Source organism: Euleptes europaea, chromosome 9, assembly GCF_029931775.1.
Source record: "Euleptes europaea isolate rEulEur1 chromosome 9, rEulEur1.hap1, whole genome shotgun sequence".
NCBI classification, from domain to species: domain Eukaryota; kingdom Metazoa; phylum Chordata; class Lepidosauria; order Squamata; family Sphaerodactylidae; genus Euleptes; species Euleptes europaea.
Genome location: NC_079320.1, coordinates 52,110,707 through 52,132,889, shown reverse-complemented (window position 1 = coordinate 52,132,889; position 22,183 = coordinate 52,110,707). Strand labels below are relative to the sequence as shown.

General features: G+C 41.4%; 1 protein-coding gene across 1 annotated transcript in view; it reads right to left on the bottom strand.

Annotated features, from left to right (window-relative positions):
* Window positions 1-15,333: 15,333 nt before the first annotated feature.
* The window catches only part of LOC130482351 (palladin-like), a gene marked incomplete at its 5' end in the record, with an annotated part of 116,382 nt that continues 109,532 nt past the window's right edge, over window positions 15,334-22,183 (bottom strand). The window contains 2 exons of the mRNA XM_056855061.1: window positions 15,334-15,671; window positions 17,630-17,749. Coding sequence (XP_056711039.1) covers window positions 15,334-15,671; window positions 17,630-17,749 — 458 coding nt within the window. The remainder of the gene's footprint in view (window positions 15,672-17,629; window positions 17,750-22,183) is intronic.

Sequence of the window (22,183 nt, the reverse complement as noted above, 5' to 3'; positions counted from 1 at the left end):
TTCTCTGTTTTTTTAGATCGTATGTTTCTGTTGTTAGATCATACATGATTTATATAGCAGCAATCTGTATGCCTGGTGCTTTACAAAATGACCAGTCTCTGCCCCAAGAGGCTTACAAAGAAGAAAGCAAAGGGAAGGTGGGGAGAGCAAAGCAGGGATAAGCAGGGAAAGAATGTGTGGTTCTAGCTGCACATTCTTAAACTCAGTATCTGAGGGGAACAGGGACTAATGGGTAGAGCAAAAGGGGGGATTTGAAGAAGAGAGAGGTGTTATCACACAGATGGTCTGGGAGGCAAATCCAGGCAAAAGGAGTAGCAAGGAAAGATATGGTAATCTAAAGGATCAAGAGACTGATCAAGATTCTGGTAATCTAAAGGATCAAGATTCTGATTACTGCTTATTCCCTCTAAACAAGCATTTTTGGGCTATTACACATGTATGACAATATTCTTTGTGCAATTAAAAGGAGATTTAAGAATATGTTCGAACAAATTTAAAATGCCACAAGTGGTAAGGATACCAAAGTGCCTTCATGGCCATAACTCATATCACAACAATGGCTTTTTAGCAAATTAGCGATTATTGTGTGTGTGTAAAGTGCCGTCAAGTCACAGCCGACTTATGACGACCCCTTTCTTGGGGGGGTTTCATGGCAAGAGACTAACAGAGGTGGTTTGCCAGCGCCTTCCTCTGCACGGCAACCCTGGTATTCCTTGGTGGTCTCCCATTCAAATACTAACCAGGGCTGACCCTGCTTAGCTTCTGAGATCTGTCGAGATCAGGCTAGCATGGGCCATCCAGGTCAGGGCAGTGTTTATTATAAATACAGTTTGTTATACATGTATGTGGGCCCCTTCCCCAGGATATTTTGTGTTGTGTGGTCGCAGGGGTTTTATAGGGCTTGAGACAAGTGCAATATTAAGGGCCCTCCTGCTACACTTTACCCCATGAATGTCTGTGCAAAGGCAAGAACAGGAAAGAGATATTAGACTTTTATAGTAGTATCTTTTTTCTCCTTTCAGATCTTGTAACTGCAACAAACTTGATTATAACACAGAGCCCCTGGTTCAGACAAATGCTGCATCGACATGAATGGCAAAAGCAGCCGCAGCCACATACATCCCCAAGATATTCATGTCAAGGACACTATTGGTGTCTTCACTGTACCCTTTTTGCACATATTCTTCTCCTGGAGCAGAAAGACGTCACTTTCCCTGTCACAGTTGTTATGTACAAATGGATGTGGCCTCTGGAGAGCTTCTTTCTTCCATAATCACGCCATGAAGCGAAGGCCATTCCCGTTGCTGAAATGGACCACTTAATAGGTACATATCCTTCAGCGATGCGGAAAATAAATGCAGCTCGACAAGCAACCATGTGTTCAGTACAGTAGATTCTTTTCTCCTCTCTTCTCTTTTTCTCTGGAGATTTGTTACAGCTTTGTGAAGTACATTATTTTAAAAACAGGGAAGCATAGAAACAAACTAGGGTTGCCAACCTCCAGGTACTAGCTGGAAATCTCCTGCTATTACAACTGATCTCCAGCTAGGGTTGCCAACCTCCAGGTACTAGCTGGAGATCTCCTGCTATTACAACTGAGCTCCAGCCGATAGAGACCTGGAGAAAATGGCCGCTCTAGCAATTGGACTCTATGGCATTGAAGTCCCTCCCCCCTCCAAACTCCTCCCTCCTCAGGCTCCACCCCAGAAACCTCCCGCGAAGAGGGATCTGGCAACCCTAAAACAAACTCATGCTGTAGTTGGGGGTTCACCAGCCAAGGTGGCACTATTGAAATGTAGATATTTTCTAAACGGCAAAGTAGAAATGGCTGTGTTCCAAAATTACAAGGGCACTAAGACAAAAGGGCAGCCTTCCCTAGATTGTTGATCCTACTACAGTTAATTTTTCTTCCAACTTCAGTATTCAAGAAATGTATCAACGGCTCCAAGTACAGAATAAACTGCCATCTGGAGCTTGGTCAGGCTTTGTTGATATAAGCCATCATGAGAGCAAGGCAATAAAGGAGACATGAAATCAAACAAAATAAGATGAAGTTAATCAAGTCCACAGCATTCCTTTTTATATTTTTTAAAGTATTGTTCAGTAGGAGTTGTTTCCTTGAAGATACTACTTTTTGCAAGCTGATTTGTCAAGTTTAGTAAGACTGATGCTAATTAAATTCTACCACAAGATGGAAAACAGATGCCTCCAAAAATGCTGTACAGCTTTTGACGGCACCGGGTTTGGTTCTCAAACTCAAGTTTCGACTGCTGTTTGTCCATTGTTCCCCCAAATGTATATGTTTTCTACAATAAAGATTGTTTGAGCTGACTTCCAGGAACACACAAGACAAAGACAGCCATAGGATACCCTCAACCAATCACAAAAGCCTGGGTTCTCTGGCTGGCCGGCCAAACCGGCTTAGTATGTGTGGCGACACAGCTGGCTGTGCATGCTGAGCACAGTGATGTTCTGGTGAAGAAATACTTTCCATCTCACACGACAATTTGTTCCTTTAACAATTTCTAGATTACTTTTGTAGCCCCTCCAAAATGCCCAAGTCAAGTTATAATGAGGCAGTAATTGTAAAAACTCTAAACACAGAAACTATGATACAACAGATCAATAATATCATCAGATCCAGCATCAGATCATAGCACATTAAAGGTTCAGAAATAAAAAATTTCAGAAAACATCCCAGCATGTCAAGGCTAGGGACTCCTGATCTGCTGTGACTGTCCATGGATCATAAGGTCTTTCACATCATCTGTTATCTACCTTGTATACTTTTATCCCATCTCTCGAAAGCTTATATGCTGAAAATCTTGTGGGTCTCTAAGGTGCTACTGGACTCAAATCTGTTTTATCCCACCCGTCTTCCAAGTAGCTCAGAGAGGAATACAGGGTTTTCCCTTCTTCATTGTATCCTCATAACAACCATCTGAGGTAGGTTATGATAAGTGCCAATGAATGGCCCAAAATTATCCCGGTGAGCTTTACAGCAGAATGAGGATTTGAAACCAGGTTTCCTACACTGTAGTCCAAAACTCTACCAAATATACCAAAATAGCCATCTACTATCTGATCGTTTAACTAGAGAAAATAAATTGAATCTGGTTCTGGCTGCATGTGTTCTTCTACAAAACCATACCACCTCTCTCAATTGCTTGACAATATGGTCCATAGTTATAGAACCAAGGTCACAGAAATCCAAACCAGCAATGATGGCCATCATAAGGCAGTATCTTTTAGGAAGCAACCATAAACTGTAAGGTCTATTTAGCACAGAACTGTATACTCTATAAGCCAGGCTCACACATTATTCCTCTAGGCCTGGTACAGACTTACAGCATACCTTCCTACGCCACCCAACAAGCTCAAGACACCATCTCATAGATACAGTTTCATGAGTTATGAAAGAAAAAAGAGGTCTACTTTAGTTCTGAAATGACCGTAATGGGCCCTATCATGATAATGAGTTTGTAGCCTGGCAGAGGTCCCTCAGACCCTCAGGCTCTGTGGAAATGGACCCATTCCTTCTGTCTTCATGCTTTGGCCTTGTCAAGATTTGCAAGCCTCAGGCAGAGAATCCACCCCAGCAAACTCTTACTTGTCAAAGATAATTTCCCTTTTCTCTTAAGAAACTGCAGCATCAAGACAAGATAAAATAGCAAGAACAATGTAAGATCCCATTCAGAGTGAAGTTAAATGTACTATATGATCTCATTTTGAGTAGAATCTTTCAGTGGGTCTGGATTAGAAAAGCAAATGGAAATAAATGCTTCTTCAAGTACATTTTTAGAATGACTCCTAGCTTACACATGGCAGAGTCTACAGACAATTTCAAAGCAATCTTTTTAAAAAAGTTTTTTTCAGGGTGTGTGTGTGGGGGGGCGGCGATGCTAATCCTTCGCATCCTATTTAAAATGGCACCAGTTAAACACCAGCTCAGGAACCATTTTCTTTAGCATTCTTTTCCTTGACTCTTCCACATATGAATTCACCTCCCCTCAGTGTTCTATTGCTAAACTTGTCCTTTAAAAACAAAAATGGTGGCAGCGGGAGGGGTAAGAGCCGCTTGCTCCAGCCGCTCTGTAGGGAGACTGCTTATGTTATTTGCTACTACTTGTTGAAACAGTTTTGCTTCACATATTAGTTCAAATGGCTCCAGTTAACGCAGGGTCGGGAGCCATTTTGTTGAGTGTTCTCTTCACCGACCCTTCCACATGTCCACCGATTGTCTAATCAGTAAACAGAGAATAACCAGTAATGACAGATTTGGTGGAGAAGGAAATGTCTCTAGAGTTCCTGGGCAGTAGCACAAGACTCCATGTGCAAAAAATTAAAAGGGGGTTGGTTGGCGTTGTGACACCACCGGTGGTTCCATCAGTGATGCCCCACACCCCTGCTAGATATTCCTATTTATTTGACCATGTGCAGAAGAAATACGCCGATTCCAGAACAGAAGGGATTCAGAGGAAAGGGCATGCATGTGGAAACAATTTTCCCAAGCCGATTTAAATGCTAGTAGATCAACTGCTGAGAAAATCAGGAGTAAGTTGGGCATGTAGAATAACTCACTGTAATGGGGAATACTATGGCATGAATTATCTTGATCTTGGTTGCAAGTGACACAGCCTTACATTTAAGAATCTTTTCTCTCCCCCCCCTTCTTTTTTAAAGAATCTTTTCTAGTTCACTCATGGCTGCCCTTCCCAATCTCCATCTCCTTCTGATTTCTTGGTTGCAGTCCTTCTATTGGTTGATGATTGAGCCCAGGAATCGAAAATCTTTAACAATTTCAATGTCTTCATCGTCAACCTTAAAGCTGTGTATATATACTGTCAAGTACACATGCTGTAAGTACAAAGACCCTTGGCTTGATTTGATGCCCTCTTCCATTGGCTTTTGTGACCTCTCAGACTCATAAATATCCAAAATGTTTTCCTCCATTTAAAAATTAATGGTGGTTCTACTTTTACAATGACTTCCACCCCCCCCCCAGTATACACAGTTTGAAGGATTTTCTATTTCCTTCCATCTCTTTAAGAAAACAGGGAGTGGTATTTTGTCTTCACTGCTTGGGTTATACTCCCCAAAGTTATTTTGAAATTCAGTGAAAGAAAACTGGAAAGAAACTCTGTGAATAAAGGTCAAATAAATCCCAATCCCAATCAGGAGGGAGCTAGGGAATCCACTCATCCCTAATTGAGAAATCAGGTAGCACCTGAACATTCCTTCTCAGAGAAAAGTGAATCTGCCTTTCCATAATATGTGTAACAGCCCTAAAATTCCACTAATTTTCAGTGGGGCTACATGTTTAATTCTATACTATCAATATCAATGAACTCTTTGTCACTGAAAAGTGCTGCCAGGTCTCAGAGATCTTTTATGGAAGATGTCTTTAAAGGAACAAGCTTTCCCAGCTCCCTTTTTTCTCCCTTTCAGGTACAGCAGTTTTCACCCTATCTGTTGATTTTCCAGAAAAGTGGGACGCTTGTGAAACTTCTACACAGACAGACAAGTGTACTAAAACGCAGCCAGGCAGATCATAGTTATCTATTGGGAAATGGAAACATGTTTTTAAAAAAGAAGGTGGTTTACAACTCAACCAACTTTTGACACACACAAGAGTCCTAATTGTGCTTTCCAAATCAGATATGTAGGACCGGAATAGCTAATATGAAACTTTCTGCTGACATGAAGCTGGCTGAAAATTCAAGAATGAACAACAAAGAACAACTAGTTGGACAAGTCTTGCAGTGGTGGAAAATCCAAGACAAGGGCTGAAATCAAGAACTTTCGTATGCATAATAAGCAAATAAATAATCAGCAAACGGAAAATAGAATCCAAGGAGGGAGATTATACCAAACCTGTACTGTCTAGTACAAGGAACCAAAAAGGAGCTCTTTTTTGATCTAATTATTAGAGATACTTTCAGAGGAAACAAAGGATGAAGAATGGAATCCAAAGCTGCTCCTCAGTGCAACAGCAAGCAAGGAAGAAATAATACAAGATTATCAGACGGAATACTTTTCTGACTTTTTATAGGTCATCAAGAACTTTGTAATCCTTAGCTCATTCATCCTCTGCCCTATAAATAAGATGGAGTACTTGCAGCTGTCACATAGACATCCAGCCTCTCTGTGACTGACATGGACATCCAGACTCTCTGTGACTGACAATGGAGATCTTTAACTGCATCTCCCACATTCAATAACTCCCCCCCCCCCCCGCCTGCGCTCTGTTTACTGCATGGCAAAAGACCTAATAGACAGGAACATCACTAACAGATTACATTTGATAAACTTGAGAATTTTTAACCTGCTTTTCTCTAGTCACAGAGTAAAGGTGGGTTACAATTATCATTAAAAACAACCCAAAATATGCAAGTTAAGAGAACAAAATAAAAGAAGACATCAAACATTTGATTGGAAGGATGAACCTGAAAGTCCAAGAGCACTTCTATTACAAACCCAGCACCTCTGTGATCCTAGTAATATTTTACACCTATCTGCTTCAAGAATATAATGAGAGTAATAGTGAAACCCTAAGCACGTATATTCATAAGTGCTTAGGACCACAGACTTGGGCTCACTGGAATGACATTCTGATGAACTTTAATTATTCTCCAACCGCAAAAAAATGTACCCCCAAATCACAAGGGGCATGAATCAGCTACCCCTATGATTTCTGTGCATTAATACAATTATCCTTTCCTACTCAGTCCAATTCTAAGTCAGCCTAATGGGCTTATTAGGATTGGGTTAGCTCAGGGGTGTCAAACATACCGCCTGGGGGCCGGATCCACCCCCTTGAGGCAGCCATTCCCCTACTCCCGATCTAGGCTGGCGAGCTCATTGGGGGCTTGCCAGCTGAGACGGCCATCTCCCCGCCCCCAGTCCTGAGGTGTCCATGATCAAAGACTGTTCAATAAAAGAAAATACTGTAAGAGTGTTATTGTGTTAATCGTGTTTGTATTTTAAGTAAAAATAATATCATTAATTGACTTTGCCTGTGTCTTCTATACAGTTTGTATCTCCGGTACCTGGCATTAAATTTTATGGTACACATGGCCCAGCCCGACCAAGTGACATTTATGTCATATCCAGCCTTCGTAACAAATGATTTTGACACCCCTGGGCTAGTTGAATTTGGAGGTCTCGCATTTAAACCACATGCAGGATTTTCCCCTCAGAAATAAAGAGCTGAGATTGGCTCTGATGGCCGCTGTTATGTAAAATGATCACTTGGCTTAAGTAAGAACATCTGCATCCCTGCAGTTCCAATATTTGTTATAATTACACACATTGTAACGATTATTAATCTAAGGTTGAAGGGAAGCGACAAAGGGGGGAAGTGATTTACCTTTCTCTCCAAGGAGCTCTAAAAATCATGGCAACCATAAATGTGACCTCTGTCTTTGAGTTAGGAACGATGAATGCAGGGGAAAAGATGTGCACATTCTCCCCCCAAAAAAGAATAAAAGTGAAAAAATTGTAATGAGAAAAGAGTAAAATGAAAAAGAAAATATTTTACCCTCCGGTAATAATGTAAAAAAAAAAAAAGACATCAAGGGATATCCCAGATCGGAATAGGGGGGCTGCCTCTGCTGGTGAGCTTGCAGTGGGCTTGCCAGCCCAGATTGGAAGTGGGAGGGGGCTGCCACAACTCCCAGATGGGGAGCAGGAGGGTGGCTGCCTTGACTGGCCAGCCTGAAGTGGGGCTCACTAGCCCAGATCAGGACAGGGGAAGTAGCAGCCTCGACTGGCAAGCATGCAGCGGGCTCGCTAGCCCAGATCGGGACAGGGGAAGTAGAAGCCGTGACTGGCAAGCATACAGCGGGCTTACCAGCCCAGATCAGGAGCAGGGGGACCACCTCATCTAGTGAACCTACAGATGGCTTGCCATCCCAGATTGGCCCTCGTAACAAATGAGTTTGACACCCCTGTTCTAACTGCTACACCACACAGGCTTTCATAGGGTGGCTCCTGTTGAACAGGAGCAAGCAGCCAGACCTTGTTGAGTCATGCAAGTCAGGTGGTATCAAGTTACCAGAGATTGCTGGCAGGCCTAGTGTTTCCAACCTCCAGGTGGGACCTAGAGATCTCCCAGAATTGCACCTGAACTCCAGACGACAGAGATCTGTCCCCCTGGAGAAAATGACTTCTTTGGAGGGTGGACTCTGTGGCATTATATTTGGCTGAGGCATCTCCCCTCACCAAACCTTCTCCTCCTCAGACTCCACTACAAAATCTCCACGAATTTCCCAACCAGGAGCTGGCAACTGTAGTTAATGAGTCCTCCCAATGAGTCCTCCCTCAAATGCCAAAATAGGCCTGTAAAGGACCCTGCCCTCTTCAACCTAGCTGTTTACTCACAGAAACCCAGCCTGGAGTACTGTGATTGCCTAGCAACAGCCACTGAGGGAATCTGTTGCTTAAAGCTACAGGCACTCCTTTTATTATTTTCAGTTTTTTTAAAAAAAACCAGTGTCTTTTTTTAGATTTCACATTTTTCTGTAAACCTGGGGCCCTTTTCAGGTTTGTAGAAAGACCTGTCTTGCCCGTTCACAGCTCCAGTCACTGGATTTAAATATCCTCAGATTTGGCTGACTTCACTATTAGTATATAGATATAGTTTACTGGTTGCCTGACTTTTGATGGTCACAGATCTCACATTGAACGCAGCAGCATTTGTCCTGATGCATGGTTCTGCAAGTCTGATATTCGTCCGTCATCAATACACTTTAACCGCTTTTCTTTTTACAAGAGCTTCACAAGATGTTCTTCTCATTTCCAGAGTGCACTGTTTTGTTCTACATAGCAGGAACTAGTGAGCATGCCTCACTTTCTGTTTAAATAATTGTTTCCTTTTATAATACCTTTCCAACTTAAAATCATCATATTTCAAAGAAGGCAAAAATTACAGCAGGTAACAAGGTAACTTGGCTAGGTTTACATTTCTTTTTTATACTTGTGATAATTAGGCCACTTTTTGATCCTGCAGAAAATAGTAGCACCATGAAAGTAAAACATCCATAAAGAGAAAGAGACATCCATCAGGTAATTGATTGTGCCATCACACTGCGCCACTATAGGGAGAAACCACACTCACTAAATTTCATGCTGCTCCATTCTTAAAAAGCACTGGAAAGCACTATAGATCCTTCACTGACCACTGTACGCAGGAACAATTTTATGACCCATCATGAACTGTTTTTATAGGTTACAATAACACCTCAGGAACTATAGTACCTGGAAAAAGGAAATGGTCTCCAAAAAACCACTGCTTCAAGATGTGGAAACTTACTAGATAATGCCATGACCAATAATGACTTAGTACACAAACACACCAAATGTTTGGAAGTTTTAAATGGAAGGAGGTATACTTAAAGATGTGTGCACATTATGAGCATTCTTGAATGAAATGGACATTGTTTCTTAAAGGCTACAAAATTGAATTCAAAATATATCTGTTTTAGTGCAGTCTGTGACCTCTCATCACACACAAAAAAAGACATCGGCTGAAATGACACACTAAGAGGCAGAGCAGAATCAGTTGGCAAGGAGTATTTAAACTCCACCTACTGATTGCCCCTGAAAACCCCACTTCCCAGTTTTCTTTCTCAATTTTCCCTTAGCCAGCTCCAAAATTGACAAAAAGCCCAGCAGTCTCTCTCTCTCTGTGTGTGTGTGTGTGGAGTCCTGGGTAGGAGAGAGGGAGAGAAAAAAGGCTGTTTGACAGAATAGATGGGTAGAGGAAGGATTAAGTAACTTTCTGTCTGCTAATCCTCTCCTGTAAATGTCCATCCCACTATTTGGGAAACACGATTGCTGAGGAAACATGGAGCCATGTCCACATTGAACTAATATAGCTCAAGTAGACTAGATTTCTGCTATGGTGTGTTTCAGTTCACGATAGTCCATTACGGTCCACGGCTAAGAAAGTGACATGAGGCCCACCTACATGGCCTCCCTGTGATCACTATGGAGGTAACTTGGGAAAAAAATCGTATGAGCCTTCTCTCAGGACACCTCTTGTGTATCTGGTTAGGTACTTCACCACCAGATCAGTAGTGTAGGAGGGCAAAGATGAAGATAGTTATCATTCTTTTGGCTGTCTATTTACTGTCTTCACCTCCCTCATCAGGTAAATGCTGCCAAGTCTGTTGTAATTCAATATGAATTATCAGACAACCTAAAAATTTGAGGTAACAAATTAGAATTAAAAAAATAATAAAACTAGAATTCCCTGTTTTACCATTTTGGAGGAGGAGGAAGAGGTGGGGATATGGTGGTAGTGATTAGAAAGTTAACATTAGCAGTTACTATTTTTTATTGTTCAGGTGTGGCCTAATCCGTATGCACATCATTCTCCATGAGGGTAAAACATCTAATTATTAGGTATGTGTAAAGAAAACCAAATTGTCTCATTCTTTCTACTTGCAGAGTCAAAACAAACCAATCAACAAGGAACAGACTAAACATAAAAGGATTAAGAATCCAGAGATACTACTTTATTAAATACAGATGACGGTACTCAGCATTTCTGAACACAGGGTCTACTCTGACATCCTTTTCAGGCAGAAAGGTAGCTTAGACTCTACTAAACAAGCATTATTTTTGAACATTGATCATGGTTAACCTAAATAACACTCCAACATAAAAAGGAAATGTCAGCTCTTCTACAGGAAGTTTTGAGTATGCATGAGGGTGTCAACATGTTAAGTGTGTGCTCACCTTGGCTGAGAGTTTGGTTGTACTGAAGCCAAATAAAATTACTAAATCCTACCAGAGATAACCTTCATTCTTATAAATGTCACACGTCTCAGCATTTATGACTAGATACACTGCATTGGAGGAAGGTGCTCTCATTAACACAAATCATTTGTGGGATCCAACCCACTGTACCTAATAGCATTAATGATCCTTATAAAGTTATTGTGCAAGAAATTGTAGCTTCTATCTGATGACATGCCAGGAACCATTGTTATAACACCCCCCATCTTAACTCACAAGAACACGTGAAGCTGCCTTATACTGAATCAAACGCTTGGTCCATCAAAATCAGTATTTTCTACTCAGTCTGGCAATGGTTCTCTAGGGTTTCAGGTAAAGGTCTTTCACATCATCTACTGCTAGATCTTTTAACTGGTGATGCTAGGGACTGAACCTGAAACCTTCTGCATGCCAAACAGGTGCTCTACCACCTAGCCATGGCCCCTCCCTGCCATAAATCCAAATTTTGCATTAACCCATTACCATTAACCCATTAGACCAGCATGTTCTGGTCTAATAACAAATCCTTATTCTTCTAAAAACGCTTGCTTGGAAATAAGTCCCACCAATTCCAGTGAGACCTACTTCCTAGAAAGTGTGGTTAACATTATAGTCTCCAAGAATAATATGGAAAGACTGAGCTCTGCTAAAATTAAGAAGTGTTGATTCATTTGTGGGATATACCTAGTTAGATCATTTGACTTTTTAAAGTCATATAGAAATATGTCATATAGGAATGTTAATGCTAAATCACATACTTGTAACAAATTAGATGCTTAGACAAAGACTTGCATTTTAGGTCAATAAAACTTCTTAAAAAGGAATGTTTCATAATGTTATGACTGCAATATTAAACAATGACATTCATGTGAAGGGCCACCCATTACCTACCCATCATGTCACCTGAACAGCAGTGTTTTTCACCCATTCAGCTGCTAGTTATCAAGGTTAAGTAATGTAGTGTTAAGTAATCAAGTTCTATACGTGTATGGGCCCAGCAGGCCTAAGGGCCACACTTAATGAAATGGTGGGAGAGCTATGATCAGATACATCCAGTGTTTTCAAAATTCTTACAGAAACTACACAAGGACCCAATTCAGATTAGAACCCTATGTAGGGTTGGTAGGATTGCCAGCTATGGGTTAGGAAGTGCCTGGAGATTTTGGGGCCGAGCCTGAGGAGGGCAGGGTTTGGAGAGGGGAGGGACTTCAATGCCACAGAGTCCAATTACCAAGGCTGCCATTTTCTGTAAGAATTTTGAAAACACTGGATGTATCTGATCATAGCTCTCCCACCATTTCATTAAGTGTGGCCCTTAGGCCTGCTGGGCCCATACACGTATAGTACTTGATTACTTAACACTACATTACTTAACCTTGATAACTAGCAGCTGAATGGGTGAAAAACACTGCTGCCATTTTCTTCAGGCGAACTGATCTCTATCAGCTGGAGATCAGTTATAATAGCAGGAGATCTCCAGCCAACATCTGGAGGTTGGAGATAGTCCAAGGAGATAGTCCTGGGGAAGACAGGGTTTGAGGAGGGGATGGACCTCAGCAGGTTACAATGCTATAGAGTCCATCCTCCAAAACAGCTTTGTTCGCCAGGGAAACTGTTATCTGGAGATCACTTGTAATTCTGTGAGATCTCCAGGCCCCACCATAGGGTTGCCAAACTTCAAGTACTAGATGGAGATCTCTTGCTATTACAACTGATCTCCAGCCAATAGAGATAAGTTCACCTGGAGAAAATGGCCCCTTTGGCAATTGGACTCTATGGCATTGAAGTCCTTTCCCTCCCCAAAGCCCGCCCTCCTTAGGCTCCACCCCAAAAACCTCCCGCCGGTGGTGAAGAGGGACCTGGCAACCCTACCCCACCAGGAAATTTACAACCCCAACCCCATGGGAAGGGACTGATGGAGTTTAATCCCCCTCTTTGTGGTTTCAGTCAATGAAACCATCTCCCTTTTAGTTGTTAGTCCTCAAGAGATATTAGATGGGAGTCCTTCATTTTTCTTTTTAAGGGCTAACAACACCACTAAGGATTAGGAGGAGGTTTGATGGGAAACAACCCAATGGGGGAATGTGACAATTCTTCCCACAAATCCCCAATCTCAATTGGGCCCTATTAGTATTTTTAAAATACCCGGAGGACCTAATCACAGATCCCAAGAGTCTAATCTGTTTTGACCCTAAATCATTACAATAGGGAATAAAAAAATAAAAAATAAAAGTATTTGCATATGAGAACTTCTATGTATAGAAGTATGCAGGATAAAAAAAAAAGTCCAAAAAGCAGTGCCAATGTATGTTAGTCTCTTGTTTTTCTTTCAAATGCAGATAGAACAACTGTGAATGGCAGACTGAGCAGCACTACGAACCACCGGTTTATTGGTAGACAATAAACAGATGACAGACAGCTTTATCCAATTAAGCTGTGTCAAAATATGATGAGATTAACACCTCAAGACTAAACTTGAAAGTAAGACCAATGCACAGGTTTGATACCTGAAGCAAATAAAGGATTTGCTTTAAGATAGGTAATCAGGTTTTTCCTAGTGAGTTTAATTTCAAATGATAAGTGAATATCTTTCAATATCCTGAAATGGATGCATTTAGTACACTCTGTAACAGTTTCTCAAGGAAATGGAAACTCCCAGCATCTTGGACAGCAACCACCTTTGTCACTTGCTCACGCATTACCCTCCTAGACATGTCCTATCAACTGCCACTACCCTTACTCCAAACTAGACACCTTCACTCACTGAGCCAACAGCAACATTGCCTCTTCCTGTCCTTGCTCTCTCCTCAAATTTGCTTAGGTCTCTGGATTTTGTTTTAGTAATCCTGTTATTTAAGCATTTAGTTGGCATGTTTCAACTAGAACATGTCCTCTCTTGAACCTCAGGATAAGTTTTTTAAAAAGGACACAATAATCTGTAGTTAAGTCTGAACTCAGTAATGCTTTCCACCATTTACCTGAACCTGGTGCTCAAAATCCCACTCACAAAGAGACCATGATGTCATTCCTCAAGAACTGAGTCCTAAACCTCACAAATAACCGCAAAAATGGTTTGGTCTGATTTTCAGAGACAAGAAGGGGGGGGGGGAAATCCTTTTTTTTTTTTAAGTACTTTATTACTCTGACCTAAAAGTGAACACAGCAAGACTGTTCGATTCTGTTCAGCCAAATAATGTTTTCTCTCTCTCTCTCTCTCTCTCTCTCTCTCTCTCTCTCTCTCTCTCTCTCTCTCTCTCTCTCTCTCTCTCTCTCTCTCTCTCCTCTCTCTCTCTCTCTCTCTCTCTCTCTCTCTCTCTCTCTCTCTCTCTCTCTCTCTCTCTCTCTCTCTCTCTCTCTCTCTCTCTCTCTCTCTCTCTCTCTCTCTCTCTCTCTCTCTCTCTCTCTCTCTCACACACACACACACACACACACACACACACACACACACACGGAAACATTCATTGCGACTTTTTTCCAAGTTTGGAACATGTAACTCTACACATACACTGAACAAAAAAGCAGAAAAAAGAAGGATTTGACCTGACCATCCATGGTTTTCAACCACATTAAACTGCAATGCAGCACTGCCTATCATAATTGTTATTCCAGTTATCATTTGTCAGAACCCATCCACTGACATATTACTTCAAGTTAACCAAAATAACAGCAGCAGCCTAGCAGGATAATTAATTGCACAAACTAGCAAACATGGAACACAATACTGAGGAGAGCAATTGGGTTTGAAGAGAGACCAAACATTAAAATTAATAAGCACTAAGGTTTGTTTAACACATGGATGTTGAACCAGATGTAGATGCATAACAAAAAACCCTTTGTCTGTACGTCCTCTGATCAAAATTGCACATTTTATCTATTATTTATAAAGATCACAAATACACTAGTGCTCATTTTTATTAATCATATGTGTAACAATTGGTGGGCCAGCAAGACTCGCAGGGGAGAAATCCCTATCTCCCCCCCCCCATCACAAAGCCTGACATGGCTCCAGGCCTTGGCCTTACCATTCACCTTGGAGCCTGGCTACAGTGGTGGCAGTGCCTGGGAGCTATGGCTGCACCCAGAGCAGCTCCAGGTGTTCACTGCGGCCGGGGCCTGAAGCAGCTCCCAGCATCGACTACTGCAGCTGGGTCTGGAGAGGGAGCCTCTCTTGGTGTGGCTCCAGTGTCCACTGCTGCAGCCAGGCCCAGAGCGGCTCCCAGCATCCACCACTTGCCAGCTCTCCAGAATCAAGGTAAGTGTGTTCCCTGTGCAGATAGGAGCCACATATTGATATTAGCTATATAGATGCTTCAGTTCTGGCAGCAGTTTTCTCACATCATCCATATAGATGGTCAATGCTCATGTTCAGGCACAATGGTGGGAATAAGCTTTTTTTCTATACCTGTGTGCATTCCTGTAAGGAAAACAGCACGTGTGAAACAGCTTTCAAGAATATCCATATTTTGCCTCTTATTCAGTGATTCTAGCACGCTATGCATACTTTTAACCAATCAGCATGGCACAAAACAAGGTAACTACTCACAGCTTTGCTTAGCAAGCACGGGTGGTGGTGTTTTTTGTGGGTGAAAGGAGGCCACTTGGATGGGAAGCAGATGGATCAGTTTTGGCATTTCCATTGAACACCCCATTAACTCCATGGCTGGGATGGACGCCATTGGTTTTCTTGTCAGTAGAGTTGAGCTGCAGTTGAAGGGCTGCTACACTCGGTCTCAGTTCAGCACTGTTCATCTGGTGGCTCTCAGGATGCTTCTTTGGAGGAAGCTCAACAGCACTAATCTCAAGACTTGGAGGTGGGGGTGGAAACTGGTAGAAGTCATCCTTGTTTTGTTCCCTCGTTGACAAGTCATGCATGGAGCTTTCAGAACCAGCTAAAGAGGAAAAAAAGATAATCCCACACATAAGGTTGCACCATAACTACTAACAGATTGTTTAAATTATTTTCAAATACAGTATTCATTAATGGAAGATGACATCACTATTTCATTTTGTTACATCTGACGGTTCTGCCAAAAGGACTGTCTTGCTCAACTTCTCATGATCATTGGAGCTGATGTAACCATGTTGTGGAATATTTATTCATCGCCACTGTCCATGATGTAGGTAGAAACTATTGCCAGTTGAGAACAGTAATTGATTTATGCACATTCAGTACTGGCTGAGCAACTGAACCATATGCTTCAAAATTTTGTTAGCACTCATCACAGACATCCAACATCTTCATGCATGAGAACTGCTAACTTATTCCAAATATATATATATATATATATATATATATATATATATATATATATATATATATATATATATATATATATATATATATATATATATATATATATTTCTGTTTTACATTTTATGCTAGCATGAGGATTTCATTTTCGCTTGTTAGTGAAGTTTACTTTTTCCCCATTTTGTCTCTGTTGCCACCTAGCCTTAGGATCTCAGTGTTAAAAGCTGCCAGCCCTGCTTAACTTTCTTTCCATGTGTATTTTTTTGAGGGGGGGGGGACCCTTAAAACTAAGATTTCTCACTAATAAATAGCAATTGTCAGTCAAAACAGTCTATTGGGAGGTTAAAGGTCCACAGTATACACTATTTAGTAAGTGGCTGGAACCGAAAACTTTTTGGTAGGTTGACATAGTCAATGAAATTTTTCTAAGTGCACGTAAAAGGTCTTAGGTGCTCCACCATATTAAAAAAGCTACCTGAAGGCTTAATAATTTAAAAAGGCAGAAAGAAAGGGGAAGTCAAAAGGAGAAGGATCTATTATAATAAATGGTCTTTAGATACTACCCTGGTGCATACATTTTTTCTCCCATAGCAGCACACTAAGTTTTGTGCATCACATCCTAATATATATTCCAAATATGCCTTTTTCACCTGGCCTGATAGTCAGATTTTAAGACTCTCTTTTCCTGTGTTTGCTAAACTGAAGGGACTCTGATCCAGTTTAGGGAAGGTGCAGTGGATCAGTGGTAGGATACCTGCTTTGCATGCAGGAGGTCCCTGGTTCACTCATCACAGAACTGGTAGTAGGTAAAGTGAAAGACCCCTATGTGAGACCCTGGAGAGCTGTTGATAATCAGAGTAGACAATATTGATCTTAAGAGACCAATGGTCTGACTTTGTATAAGGGAACTTCATGTATTAATTACTGAGGCTTTGGGGCTGTGACAATGTCACAGAATCACAGCATTTTCATATGCAATTGAATTTTTACAACAGGTAATCAGATTGAGTTCAATCCCAATGGAAGTTGGTTTCAGGTAGCCGGCTCAAGGTTGACTCAGCCTTCCATCCTTCCGAGGTCGGTAAAATGAGTACCCAGCTTGCTGGGGGTAAAGGGAAGATGATTGGGGAAGGCACTGGAAAACCACCCCGTAAACAAAGTCTGCTTGTAAACGTCAGGATGTGACGTCACCCCATGGGTCAGGAATGACCCGGTGCTTGCACAGGGGACCTTTACCTTTTTAATCAGATTGAAACAGAGAGTTGCTGAAGGCAAGCCTGTTTCAGTTGCAGATACTTGACTATACTTGACCCTCTGTTAGCAGTTGCCTTTTGAGAGATAAAAACGGCTTCCTTTCTTATAGCCTACCATTTAAGATCATGTAGAAGCCTCTTTTCCATGGCAACAGTGCATATTCTTTCTACCCAGACACAGAGTAATCAGTCAGAAATGGAGAATGTGGAAAGACTAAACAGGAGATTGAACCAGAAGGGGAAACAAGCCATCTCTCTACATTTCCGCAGCTGTGTGCAAGAGCAGCCAGAAGATATCACAAGTTTCATACACGCTAAACATCGTGTCAACGTCGCTGAATACCTGATAGCACAGTCAGTTTTGCACTGCTCGTCACAGATCCATAATCATTTCTTGCTGTACATGTGAAGGTTCCTGCATCTTCAGGAAAGGTCTCCGCAATTACCAGAGTACATATCTCCTCTAAAAAGGAAAAGAAGCAGCAAGCAGGTGAGCTATGGGACTGAACGCAACATTTAGCCTGCAGTCTAAAACAAAGCCATTTCAGAAGTTACAAGATGCTGGCAATATGTGTCAGCCCCAGATACCGAGCTTCTCAACATGGGAAGGATGTGTAAATCCCCACATTGGGCATCTGACAAGACAGACAGAAACATTTATTGCGGCATTACGCCAATAAAAATTTAGAACATAACAACGTTACCACAGATACATTGATATTGTTTAAAAGTTGTGTCATGTTAATTTAAAAGGATATATATGGTTAAAATGTTTTACAAATTAGGCAGGAAATAAACATTTTGCTACCAATTCAGTGGTGGGGGGGGTGGGGTTTTTGGGTTTCTGGGTTTAGGGTACTATAAGGTTTTATAAAGAGAAAAAGAATAATGTACCAGTAGTGAATTAGTGCTCTCTATATCTTTTTTTGTGTATTTTTGTTTATTGTTGTTATTTTTGTATTATGTATTATGATTTTATTATTATATTTTTTTTGTTTTATTAAGAAAAAAATCAATAAAAAATTTAAAAAAGAAAAATGTTTAGCTTCATTTTTTGTTGTTTTTTTCAACTTTATTTTACTAAACTTTGACGAAGTTTATAAATTGCTGCGCAGAATTTGGCGCCCTCACTAATTTGTTGGGGAATTTCATCCGAGAGGAACTTCCTAATCTGAAGTTTTTCAGAATAGCCCGAAATTTTCTCAAACAAGGACCGGGTCAACTTAGAGCAGGCAGCCTTGTAGAATGAGCATCTGAGAGACATATGTTCCAATGTTTCTATTTCCCCAGAGTTGCATGGACAGAATCTCTCTGCTCTTGGGATCTTGTTATACCTCCCCTGTAAAACCGCTGAGGGTAGAGCTGAACACCTAGCTAAAGTTAAAGCCCTTCTGTGGGTGTGGATTTCAAGGATGGAAAGGTATGCAGCTGGGGCTGGGATGTATCTAGTCGTAGGGGCAGACATAAATGCGGGTACCCTCAACAGATCAGACTGCCATTCAATATCATTTATTCTTTTTCTTTGCTTGATCTTTACCCACCTTCAGCAAAGCCTGGGGGGAGAGACCCAAACTCTCCAACTTAGGGCATCTGACAATATGTATGCACACTGGAAGTGTGCGTTGTATGTATCTATGTATTTAAAACATTTATACAGCTGCCTTTTCCCCAGGTAACTGGGACCAAGGTGACTAACAATATAAAATCAGTACAACGTAACATAACTCTAAGTGCAACAGAATTAAAGCAAGCAACAGAAAAAACTTAAAAACAAAGTCCAACAGAGATTGCTGTCTTTCAAGACACCCATGAAGCAATTGAGGATCCAAAGGCTCTTCTAAAGAGTTCTGCTTTACAAGCCCTCTGAAACTGCAAGAGAGAAGCAGATCTTCTACCTTCCTCCAGTAGTCTATCCTATGGCAGTGGTGTGGTCACAGAAAAGGCCCACAAGAGGGCCAAAGCAGGCAGTAGGGGGTCAGAACAACCAAAAGACATTGCTGAGATAAGCAAAGCTTCCACACAGGATCACATCAGGAGTGATGGTCCTTTGGGTATATGGGTTCCAGGACATGAAGGTCCTTAAAAATAAGCACCAGCATCTTGCATTGGACATGGAAGCCATAGGTAACCAAAGCAAAGATTGTGAAGTAGGTATAATGTGATCCTTGTGACCAGCTCCTAACACTAGAAGGGCTGCCACACTTTGCACCAGTTGCATTTTCTGAATGGTCTTTGAGGGCAGTCCCATGTAGAGGTATGTTACAACAGTCAAGCTTTGAGATTGTTAGTGTGTGGTCAAATCTTCTCCTTTCCACTCTCAAACTTTAAACATCCAACAAAACCCACAGAGAGATCCTTATATAGACCAGCAGTGTGTAATGGATAACACTTATTATGGCTGTATACTTAAGAGAAATATGTACTTATGTTTACAAAGGGTCTAAATTTTATATCTCTGGCTCAACTACATGCTACAATTTCTCCCAAATTTATTTTCAATGACAGTTTTTTCCTTTGGCAGAATTTGTTTCAACATGGAGGAGAACAAACATTTTTAACCCTTTCCTCCTTGCTGTTTTCTCACTGGAAAAAGCCATCCTTGAGTTGTTTTTTACTCTCGACAGGGAAACTTTACAGGTTTTCATCCCCCCCACAACAAGATAAAAGCAGATGAATGGTGTCCCCCTCCCCACAGAGAAAACAACAGGGGAAGAAAAGCTTCCTCTTGTTCTTAATAAAACAATCCCAGCAGCTAAATTTGCCAAAGGCAAAAGGTAATTTAAAACTAACATGGAAGTTGAGGCGTAACATGCTATCCAACATAGGCCGTAGAGTAGTTGCAACAGTTAGCAGTGCGAGCTGTTGAATATAATCATGTTGGTCATTCCCTTCAGTCTAAGGCCTTATAATGCAATTAACTTGAACACAGACATGAGTCAGTTATCCAGAGACCTTTGTGCATGCTGAGTTCTGCAGGTAGTTCTAAACTTAAGGCAGAGTTTGTCACTTCCGTCCTGGTGATGGGACTTGAAATGGAAAAAGAAAGATCCTGATATGCCATTGCATTACCCAACAAGCAAACTAGGCTATTGCTAAGACATTCTGTATATGAAACAGGGTTCACAGGCAGTCCATATTTTCACATTTAAGAGAAACATTAAAATGGCATGTAGTGCAGAGCACTACATCTCTAAGGCGGAATCATGGAATTCTTCCAAATAAAATCAAGTGCCTTGAAGATAATAAAAGTCCCTCCCCCTTTATTGTGGTTTTCCCCTCTCTCATTATCTGATATTATCCAGCTTTTCTAAATGTCAGCTAACCCTTCCTTTACACTGAGAAATTTGGCTTCAAGTTGAATGATCAAAACTTGGCCTTCAAAATTACAGACATCATGCAAAACAACCCTGGGCTTGCCTCCAAAGGAGCTGGTCCTGGCTGCTTGGTAACCACACCTGAATGATACCAATTTCCGCAGCAATCATCTTTTATATATGCAGCAAAAGAGTGCAAAGTAGGATTGCTAGCTTTGGGTTGGGAAATTCCTAGAGCAGAACAGACCCTGAGAAGAGCTCAGCAAGGATGTGATGCTACTGAGCCCACCCTCCCAAGGGGCCATTTTCTCTGGGAGAACTGATCTCTGTAGTCTGGAGATCAGTTGCAATTTTGGGAGTTCTCTAGCCCCTACCTGGAGGTTGGTAACCCTAAAGGTTACTCAAACAGGAGGACACTAGCTTCAAAATCTAAGTGTGCATAGTCTAAATCACTTCATGATCACCCTTTAATGTATATTAGCCATCTTGTTGTAGTTAAAATCAGGAGGATGCTAAAATATGGATTTCCCCCTCCCCTGCCCTGCTTTTTCAAAACAACCTTATGCAAGAGCCTCTTCCCAGCTCATCAGCATTCTGGAGCTGGAGGGTGGTATTAGTCTAGATAAATTAATGCTGTGGACAAGGTGGGTGTGATTTTTCTGGTTGTTGCAGAAGCCCCCTTAAGGCTGAATTTATTCAGCTCGTTTGTTTGGAACCCTTAATATAATCACATTTGACTCATTCTAAGGCACAAAAGGTTGCAAATCTTGAGTGTCTCTAATCTCACCACTCGAATGAGTACGTTAAAAAACAAATGCAACCATGCGTGATGAGGTAACATTGCCTTTTCCCTCCTTAAATGATTATATCCAGGAAGCAGTTCTTCATGTTATACTGGGTGGCTGCTGATCAGTGTCTTAATTAAGTTAAGCTGTTTTTCTTTTTTAAAAACCATCACATATTAAAACACATCCAGAGACATCCTGTGCTGGAGACAGTCTGTAAATGAAGGACCAATTAAAAGGGCCGTGACAGGATTTTTCTCCCTTTCAGACAGTGGAACATTTTCTGTTGGCAGCAGTGAGCAGTCTGTGGAACGTGACAAAATGTGGGCTGGTATTCCTGTAGCACACTGATCTTAATCTGCTCTACATGATGACCAGGGAACAATCATGCCAGACAATGAATAGGCAAGACCTCTGTTTTTTCCCTCCAGCTAGGCAGACCTCAGAATGATAGCAGTTTCAGAGAATGTATTCCTTTATGCAGTGTCTTTTGGTAGAGTTAGTTGGATAGATGCTATTTAAGCGTAAATCAGATTATGTATTTTGTCACTGGAACAGCAAAAATACTCAAACTGTAAACTGGAGTGAGAAGTGACTAGTGGAGTGCCTCGGGGATCTGTCCTGGAGGTTTTTAAGAAGAGGTTATAAGGTCATCTGTCAGCAATGCAGATTTGATGACCTTCAGTAGAGGGGCCGTGGCTCAATGGTAGAGCATCTGCTTGACGTGCAGAAGGTTCCAGGTTCAATCCCCGGCATCTCCAGTTAAAGGGACTAGGCAAGTAGGTGATGTGAAAGACT